At 39.6% G+C, this 10,486-nt stretch overlaps 1 protein-coding gene across 2 annotated transcripts in view; it reads left to right on the top strand.

Moving 5' to 3' along the window:
* Positions 1-9,155: 9,155 nt before the first annotated feature.
* Positions 9,156-10,486, top strand: part of MYLK3 (myosin light chain kinase 3) — a 57,354-nt gene continuing 56,023 nt past the window's right edge. Inside the window, exon 1 of one of the 2 annotated variants that reach the window (XM_036835100.1) lies at positions 9,156-9,348. In XM_036835100.1, the coding sequence (XP_036690995.1) occupies positions 9,295-9,348 (54 nt within the window). In that variant the 5' untranslated portion in view covers positions 9,156-9,294. The remainder of the gene's footprint in view (positions 9,349-10,486) is intronic. The other variant, XM_036835102.1, reaches the window with a different exon arrangement.

Below are 10,486 nucleotides of genomic sequence, written 5' to 3'. Positions count from 1 at the left end.
TGCAATCAAAAGTAAACAATTTTTAAGACAAGATAATTCCATAATGCTACTTAAGGTTTGGTGGTAAGGGAAGGCTTCTCTGAGATGGTGCCATTTTAGCTGAAACCTGAATGACAAGGAGTGATTTTTCTTATCCTTTGTGTTCATTGAGCTTCTTATATATGTGGATTTACAGTTTTTATCAAGTTTGGAAACTTTTGGCCATTATTTCTTTCCCTCTCCTTTGGAGACTAATTATACACATATTAGGCCTCCTGAAGTCCCATATCTCACTATTGCTCTCATCTTTTCTTTCTTTCTTTGCTTTTTTTAGAGTCTCTCTCTCTCTCTTTTTTTTTTTTTAATTTCTTTTTGGATAGTTTCCATTGCTTTGTCTTCAAGTTCACTAATCTTTTCTTCTGCAACATTTAACCTGCCTTTAATTCCATCCAGTGTATCTATCGTCTCAGATGTTGTAGTTTTTATTTCTAGAATTTCATTTTAAGACTTTTTAATATCTTCCATGTCTCTACTTAATACATTCTACTTTTTCTCTGGGTTTCTGGAAACTGGAGCAATCATGGGGTTCACCTTGTTTGTTCCCCATCTCTCATGCATCACTGTCCTTTATTGCCTGATGGCTAATGTCTTGAGAACTGTTCTTTCATATGCTTTGTCCAGATTTTTAGTTGTTTCAGATAGTAGGGTAGGGACTTCCCCGGTGGTCCAGTAGGTGGAACTTCATACTCCCATTGCAAGGGGCCCGGGTTTGATCCCCGGTTGGGGAACTAGATCCCACATGCATGCCACAACTAAGAAGTCCACATGCCACAACTAAGAGTCTGCATGCCGCAACTAAGAAGTCCGCATGCCTCAACTAAAGGATACCGCATGCCACAACTAAAATTAAAAAAAAAACTGATAGTAGAGTAAATCCAGTCCTTACTCCATCTTGGCTGAAAGTAGAAGTGTTCTGCCTCTACTATTTACCTCATAATTATTCTCAGGTTTTAAAATGTACAAAAAGGCCACGTATTGGTTTTAACCAGTTGCTATCAATAGAAAACACTTTAGAGTCTGATTATACATGTTTTCCTGATGTGTGATAAAGCACATGCCATCTCTTTGGTCTCTGAACTAATCTTTGTTCAGAATCTATTAACAACATAACCATCAAAAAGCTCTAATATTTTTCTTCTTTTTTTTTTAATGAAAAAATTCCATCTGTTTTAACCAGTAAGAGAAATCTGCTTCAGAGCCTTTTGGTATTTATTATGCTATTATGGTATCACATTCCTGGGCTGAGCTGCTTGCCAGATGTAGTTATCGAACATTTTTGTGGCATTATACTTGGCCCAAGGACTTTAGACGTCTTATTTTAGTTTTATGTGGGTTGAGGTGGATTTATGTTTTTTTAAAATTGTGGTTAAAGTCTACATAACAAAATTTACCATTTTAACCATTTTTAAGTGTATAATTCAGTGTCATAAAGTACATTCACAATCATGTATAACAATCACCACTATCTATTTCTGAAACTCTTTCATCATCCCAAAGAGACTCTGTACGCATCAAACAATAACTCCCCATTCTCTCCTCCCCCCACCTCCTGGTGATCTTTATTCTACTTTCTGTCTTTATGAATTTGCCTAGTCTAGGTACCTCATATAAGTGGAATCATACATTTGTCCTTTAGTATCCGGCTTATTTCACTTAGAATAATACTTAAGGTTCATATTGCAGCATGAATGAGAATTTTATTTCTTCTTAAGGCTGAATAATATTCCCTTGTATGTATATAACACATTTTGTTTATTCATCTGTTGATGGACACTTGGGTTGTTTCTACCTTTTGGCTATTGTGCATAATGCTGCTGGGAACATTAGTATACAAGTATCTACTTTCAGTTCTTTTGGGTATGTGCCTAGGAGTGGAATTGCTGGATCATATGGTAATTTTATGTTTAATTTTTGAGAAATCACCAAACTGTTTTACATAATGGCTGCACCATTTTACATTCCCACCAGCAATGCACAAAGGTGCCAATTTCTCCACATCCTTACCAACACTTGTTTTTCTTCTTTTCTTTCTCTCTTCCTTCCTCCTTCATTTTTTTAAAAAAATAGTACCCATTCTAATGGGTGTGAAGTGGTATCTCATTGTGGTTTTGATTTTTATTTCCCTAATGACTAGTGATATTGAACACTTTTTCATGTGCTTACTGGCTATTGTATATTTATTCACATCCTTTGCCCATTTTTGAATTGGGTTGTTTGGTTTTTGCGGGAGAGCTGTAAGCCCAAATCTATCTGTTCTTCAAAGATCTTCTGGGAGTTTAGATATTCATTTGGTATTTTATATCTAACATATCTAGAAAATGCTCCACAGAAAGTTTTTCCGTTTTTCTATGACAGTGGTGTGACATATGTGGCAGATCTTTCTTTGTAATAGATGAAGCAGACAGTGATTCCAAGTTGCTTCCCACGTATCTGGGCTGTTTTCAGTGTTCTCCTTTTGTTTCTATATGGCAAACGTCCAGAAAAGAATGGTTGACTAGACTAATTGGAAGTGATTTGTGTGTGAGACTCCCAAGGCTCCAGTTATAGACCTGTTAGACTTCACTTTTCTTTGGGTTGGAAAATTTTATCTCAGTGAAATACAAAACATAAACAAAACAAACAAAAACACCTTCACTCTTCGGTTGCTAATTAGACTTGCAGATGAGAAATTCACTTTCGAAATTTCACGCGTCATTATTGAGAGCATCTGCTTCTGCTCCAGCAAAGGCAGCTCTGACACAAGTTTGCCAGGCGCCTCTTTTAACTCAAAAGCTACAACCCGAGAGCTATATAAATTTGGTGCTAAATATATTGATAAATGTAACTAACTTCTGACCTTCATCAGGAAGCTCAGGGTTAAAAGTTTTAAGTGTGATTTTGAGGCTGTAGAAATAGAAAGCACACTTAAAAATGTCAAACATGTTTGTAACAAAAGAATCAGTTGAACACATCTGAGTACATTTGTTTATGTCTTTTATGGTAGTGCCAGCATTTGAGTGCAAATAAAAGGAACAATAGCAGAAACAATAGAAAAGAACTACCATTTATGGAGTACTCACTATGTCCCAGGCACCATGCCAAATGCTTTCCATGTATGATTGTGTTTAATAATTACAAATCAGGAAAATGAAGCTCAAAGATTCAAGAAAGTTGCTCAGGTCACATACTTGGGAAGTGGCAGAGACTGTATACAAAGCCAGGTCAGTGTGACTCCAACTTCATAACAGAAATACAACATCTTGTTGGATGGAGGAGAAACAGGGAAATACATTTCAAATAGCTTAATATTATTGCGACTGGCTGAAGGCAGCATAGACATCATCTAGAAAATAGTAGGAGATTTAAGTAGACAGAACTTGTTTTTTTTTAACTGTGTTGGGTATGTTACATAGAAATGTAGAAAGCCAGGCTTCCCTGGTGGCGCAGTGGTTAAGAATCTGCCTGCCATTGCAGGGGACACGGGTCCAAGCCCTGATCCAGGTAGATCCCACATGAAGCAACTAAGCCCATGCGCCACAACTACTGAGTCTGTGCTCTAGAGCCCGCAAGCCACAAATACTGAGCCCGTGTGCCTAGAGCCTGTGCTCCACAAGAAGAGAAGCCACCACAATGAGGAGGCCGCGCACCACAATGAAGAGTAGCCCCTGCTCGCCTCAACTAGAGAAAGCCCGCACACAGCAACGAAGACCCAACACAGCCAAAAAAAAAATTAAAACAAAAAATGCAGAAAGCTAAGTGCTCGTCTTAACCTTCCTGATTGATGCTGGTATCTTCTTTAAGTGTGTTGCAGTTTTTCTTTTCGTATTTAAATTTTGGATTAAAATATTTTGTTTACGTTTTGATTGGCTTTTATATTGACTATTATGCTCTCCTCATTGGCCTTACCACCTCTTTCTGAACAAAATGCTAATTCAAAAGTTTCCTTTCCTAAAAAAAAAAAAAAAAAAGTTTCCTTTCCTAAGAGTTCTTACCATGCCCCCATCTTTCAATTCTAAGCCTCGACTGTTTCCCTAACCCTGTCTAATGGATTCCGTTTCTTCATCTGAGGTTTGAAAGTCTCCAGTTAATCTACCTTTGCCTATATTGTAGTTCTTGGTTCTTGACAACCATACTTTTGAGACTCTTGTCTTATACTTTCTCACTTGTGGCCTTTTTTGGGTTTTTTTGGCTTTTTTCTTCCCTGTCTTTTTGAATTTATGGGAATTCATGGCCCTTCTCTGTAGGTTGAAACCTAAAGACTGTCTCCAGAATCTCTCTTACTAGACCAATTTTCAACTTTCTAGAATGGAAAAACCAGTTGTTTCGAATTGATCAGAAATCTACTCTTGGATCAGTCAGTCATGACCAGTTGAGTAGGGACCAGAATCCCATAGTACAGACATGGCTGCTGGGAGTCTACTGACTTCGTTAGGGGCTTTCCTGGAAAAGGCAGAATGTTTACTAGCCAGGTACTTATCCAAGAAGTACCTTCTTCACTCTGTAGACCAGGGCACTGGAAAAAGTTATGATATCCTTGTAAACAAGATGGAGAAACATGAGCTGAATCCTGGGGAATTGGGTGCAATTGTAAGTAACTGAACAATCACATCCAAAGAAGGTGTACTGATGTTAGCCTGAAGGCAGGTCATTAGTGATGAGCTGAAAGACTCTGCTCACCCTGCCCGGATTTTAACATTTCTTTCAGTGATTCAGATGAGCTATCCCTAGAATGCAAGTGCCCACAGGAACAGAAACTATGGCCCTGGCTTCCTTGGTGATATCAGGGCACATTAAGAAAGTGATAGCCATTTGCCATTTTCTGGCCACCCTCAACTCCCCTTCCTGAGCATACTACCCCTCAGTCGTGATGGGAATCCCATTAGAGCTCCCCGGGAAATGAGTGATGCAAAGATGGGAAAATGGCTGGAGTTCACTCATCCCTCCCCTCCCACTCCCAGCCTTTCCTCTATACTTTTCTCCTGGGACTCCATTTACTGAACCTTGGACTTTCGGATTTTATCTGTTCTTTCACATTTTCTCTCTTTTTATCCTATGCTCTAGGAGATTTCCTCTATTTTATGTTATGATTTGTGAACATTTTATTTCTGCTATCATATTTTAAATCCCTAATCGCTTCTCTGATTATTCTTTTTTCAAATCAACATCTTCTTCATAAAAATCTTTCTTAAATCTCTTTGAGTCAAGTTTTCTTCTATTCCCTGATTATTTTTGTTTTCACCAGAATTTGTTTTTCATGTTTATATATCTTGGTCTTTCCCTTTCAAGCTGCTGGATCTACTAATATCTTGGTGATCTTTGCTTATCTGGTCATATTTAAGAAAGAAGGTCCATGCAATTGGAGTGACATCTCTCCAGTGATAATTCTGACTAGGTGCTCTGGACATGAGTTGGGGGAGGTGAGTGGGAACTCATTTTTAGGCTGAGCCCACCTGATGGCCAGAATGAGAACTTTACTGTGAGACATGAAGTTGATGACTAAAAACCTTAGATTCTCCAATATGGAGAATTGTTTAATTTCTTTAAAGAAGAGCTATCAGGAACTTGTTTGTTTACTTTTGCCTGAGGATAAGTGCCAGCTGCCTGTACTTACTGGGTATGAGGGAGGGACTGGAGGGTGGAAGTGGGTGGTGGAGAAAAGCAGGTGGGTACAGTTGATCCACCTTTAGAGTTTGCCCAGTTCTCCAGGCTAACTGGCAGCCCTCCCCAGCAGCCCTCATAGCTTGTCCTGGGCTGGCTGTCTAAGGCATCCTTTACCTGTTAACCCTCTTCCATCAACTTTCTGGCTTCCAGATATATGCTATCTCATCCCCAAGTAATACCTCCTTACTCTGTTCTCCTTCAGGTATGGGTTTATTCCTTTTGTACTTCTGTTCCTTTAGTACAAAGAGTCAAGGCAGAGAGAGCATGTCTGGTTCACTAATAAAAAGCAACAATACACATTTACTGTTTATTACCCCACAAATAATATTTCTAGCAAAAGAACTATTAATTAATGTAATGGTTACATTAACATAAAATAAAAAATTAAAATATAAAAAAATAAAAAATTATTATTTTTTATTGCTTTATTTTAAAAATAAAAAATTATTTTTTATTGCTTAAAAAGTGTACAAGTAATATATAAAAACATGCTCCTTATAAAAATGCAAATAAAAAATCATGTAGACTATAACGGGAAATTGGCTGTTCCCTTCTTTTTTTCCCCAACGCAATTCTGCTCTTTTCCCAGGAAGTAACTGCTGTTAATAACTAGGTATATATCCTTGACTATTGCTAATGTATTTATATATCTGTATCTGTTTGGTTATCAGGCTGTTTGTCTTTTTTATTTAGATCGATCAAGTTTTATATATTGTTTTGTGAATTTTAACTTGACCATATGTCTTGGATAGCTTTTCATGGCAGTAGATGTAGAGCTATCATTCTTTCCCCTACCAGTTGACATCTAAGTAGTTTGTAGTTTTTCTTTTTCAGAGAGGCAAAATCTATTACTTTCCTGTTTCATTGTCCCTTAGCATGCTTTCCACTCAAATTGAGAAATCCTTGTCATATCTGTAAAGAACCCCAGTGGATTAAACTGAAAAAACCTGACTGAATGAAATATAGCAAGTTGAACAGATCATAATATATGATAATATTTAGAGGTACAGTACTAAAACTTCTTTTTTTTTTTTTTTTCTAAAACTTCTTTATTAAAATTCATATTATCCTACCCCAGTTAATGAATGGAACAGAATCAGATCACATTTATTTTGATCAGAGTTAAGGAGGCAAACCAGCTTGCGTGTCATCTCTCAAACATACTAATAACAAATGCCCAGGTTTAAAACGTTCTTGTTTTTTTCCTACTGTTCTTTTCCTACTCTTTCCTGCCATTTTTCTTAGTTTATTCACCATGCTCTAAGCTCTTGATTTATTGTTCATTCTTTTTGTTACAGGTCTTGAAACTGGAATCAGTTTAACCTCAAGAGAATCATCAGAGTGTTAATTTCCAAATGAATCCTCTTTCTAACAGTGGTAAGAATATCTATGACAAAAATACACATTTTGGGGACCCAGATCCACACCCGCCCTGGAGAAAGGTCACATTCTCCACTTTTGAAGAGCAGAAATCCTTCTGCATGGCCAGTTCTGGCAGGTCCTTATGTTGTTCCACACCAAAAGGTTTTGAGAGTTCTGTGCTTGCTTAGCACTGACTTTCTTGGCTCTGTGGCAGAATGACCGCCCCCCCCCCCCCCACCCTCACCCAGGTTTTCACATTTCTTCATCTATAGAAACCTGGTGTTCCCTGGCCTCCCCTCTGTAAGGTTGGATCAGAACTCCAGCTTACACTCTGCTTTTAACAAATTCACCAAGCACTAAACTATGTTTAGGCACTGTTGTATTAGTCATTTCACATTCATTATCTCATTTAATCCTCAAAACAATCCCACATATTAGCTTTAGAGAGGTTAAGGTACTTGCTTAAAGTCACACAGTAAGTGGTAGAGCTGGACTTCAAATCTGGGCCTGCCCAGCACCAAAGCTTGAGCTCTGACCTCTGTGCTACACATTCAGCACTCAGCCGATGAACCCTCATGAGCACGTGAGAAGAGAAACTTGAAGGCCCTACCTACTAGGTGAGTGGCTGGGAGGCTAGATGATGGCCCCCCAAAAGGTATTCACCTCCTCATCCCTGGAACCTGCGCATGTTACTTTATATGGTGAAAAAGGACTTTGCAAATGTGATTAAGTTAAGAACCTTGAGATGGGAAGATTATCCTGTACTATCCAGGTGGGATCTAAATACAGTCACATATATCATCATGAAAGGGAGGCAGGGGATCTGACACACACACAGAAGAGTTGGTAAGGCAGTGTGATCCCACGCTCACTGCAGGAGGAGACTGCAGTGATCGGCTGCAAACCAAGAAATGCCAGCTGCTACCAGAAGCTGGAAAAAACAAGGAATGATTTTCCCCTGGAGCCCCCGGAGAAAGCACAGCCCTGCTGACACCTGGTTTGGCCCAGTGATACTGGTTTCAGACTTCTGGCCGTCAGAACTGTGAGAGAATATGTTTCTGTTGTTTTAAGCCACTAAGTTTGTGGTAATTTGTTATGGCAATCACAGGTGACTTTGTGATTTCTCTAGGCCAGTTTCCTTATCTGTAAAATGAGGATATTAGTGGTAATACCTAGAATTAAAAAAAAAAAAAAGTAAAGTGCTAGCATTTACCTAGCACAAGGTAGATGCTCCAGAGAGCTATTGTCACTCGCAGGGTCTGAGAGGAATATGTACGGGGTGCTTCGGGAGCACATGGGAAGGAAGGGCATTTAACCCAGCCTCCAGTTCATAAATGCACACGACCATCCAGTAAGGTTAACAAAGAAGTTGAAATTAATTAAAAATGACAGTATATGGCATTTATTGACCAAATGACAGAGAGTTCACAAAACAATCTCCACCCTTAATTTCTAAGAGTGACTGCAGCCGCCAGAGAAACTTTTCAGGTGGTAACTCATTACCTCGTGGATGCCCCAGCGACTTTATTTTTCTGGAGGTGATTCTGAATGGTCATTCCAGGACACATTAATTAATGAACCATAAAAATAAACACTGCAGCTGGAAACTGGAAGTGTAAATTCAGTTGCCTGTTAGGAATGTAATCTGTGACCATCACACTTTGTCCATAGAAATAAGCAGAGGGAGTGCTGGACTTGTCTAGGGGCCTGGTTCCCAGGCATGTAAGGATTATTTCTCCCTGAGGGCTGGACTGAAGCCGGGCCAGAGAGTTTGCCTTTGAGCTGCTCCCATTTGTTCATCCAGCTCCTGGAGAGTCGTCATTGCCTTCATTATGGATTGCTCTGGGCTAGTGATGGAAGAGTTAGCAGGGTGGCCTGGAGTGGCTCTTAGCAGGCTGGTGCCAGCTGACACATGCCACTTAGGTTTCCAAAGAGCCAAGCTGTCCCCACTCACGCATGGCTGATGCACTTGTGGCTAAATGCGGTGCCACCAGGGCCCCGGGCCAGATTCAGGGCAGGAAATAGAATGCCACCTCCATCACCAGGGAAACAATGGCCTGCGTGCATGATTTAAACCAGGGCCAACAAGAAAGCTCAAAGGCAGGGTCAGAAGAGGAAGGGAGACCAGAGGGTGGCTTGCATGGATTTTGTCTTGGGTTATAACTGTTGACAAGCCACTTAGCTGCCCCCATGTTTAAGTTTATCTGCATATAAGATGGAGGTAACAATATTTACGCATCTCACTGGGGACTTATGAAAACAACATTTCTGACAGACCACTCAGGATCCATGGATGGAAGGTGGTATGTAAGTGCAGATGGTAAACTTACTGTGTGTGTGTGTTTTCAGCAGGTGCATTAGGGGCATGTAGACCCTCCGGAAAACACATTTAGAGTCTGACCACAAGCAAACAATAATAAAAACTAACAATTTTAAGTGCATGGATTTGTCTTTGGTTTTGTGCAGGTTTGGGGGAATTGCATGTGTAATTCAGACTTCAAGGCTGTTTTCATACATTGCTGTGATTAGTAATACTTCTGGCTCAAATCATTTGAGAATGCTGTGGTTGTTGATTGTTTCCAGATGTTTGCCAGCTTAGCTCTAAAAAATTCCCAAGTTAATTCTCCTGTATAGTTTATGAGTTGCACGTGGAGTCTGGAACTTTTGTTCCCAAGTTGGAAGGAGGCAAAAATCTATTTAAAAAACAAAGTGCAAAGAGGAATCGTTGCTCTATCCCCTGGAGGTCTGCTATTTCTGAGGAGTCCTGAGTCTGTTACCTATACATTTGTTCTGTTCATTTAAGGTTAAGCAATTGACCTCTGACCTCCCTATAAGGTTATTAAATGCTGCTTTCTGCTAGCTGGGTTCCTGAGGTAGTCTGTCACTCTGTTCTTGGTTAATTAAACCTTTCTCTGGTGCATATTGTCTGTCTAGAATAATTCCTGTGGGTCCAGGTGAATGGTGACTATTATAGAAAAACAAACTTGTTTAATAACACAAATAATACACTTAAAAATTAGAATAATTATATAAATGAAATATAGAAGAGAAAGATCATCTGCAATTCTCTCATGCAGAATTAACCATACTGGCATATATATATATATATATATTTTTTTTAAACAAATATGGGAGTCTAATGTATGTACTTGCTGTTTTGCGACCTGCTGTTGGGCTGAAGCCTTCACCTATTGGATCTGGGTGGAACACCGCAGATCCTTAGAGTGTCTGGCCTACACTGGGGAGGGGTCCTGCTTCGGTTGCGGGCATGGGGGTGGTGGAAGGAGGGCCTCAGAGCTTTAGTCAGCACTTGCGAAAGGAGTTTCAAAGACTTGTTCTCTCAGATGTCACTCCACTTCCTCAGCGCTCCCGTGTTTTGGCAACAGCATACATCCCAGAACTGGTAAACACTTGCTGATCTTAGCGTCTGTGCAGATGATGACCC

This window comes from Balaenoptera musculus, chromosome 19 (assembly GCF_009873245.2).
Source record: "Balaenoptera musculus isolate JJ_BM4_2016_0621 chromosome 19, mBalMus1.pri.v3, whole genome shotgun sequence".
NCBI classification, from domain to species: domain Eukaryota; kingdom Metazoa; phylum Chordata; class Mammalia; order Artiodactyla; family Balaenopteridae; genus Balaenoptera; species Balaenoptera musculus.
This window is presented reverse-complemented; position numbering and strand designations above follow the sequence as displayed.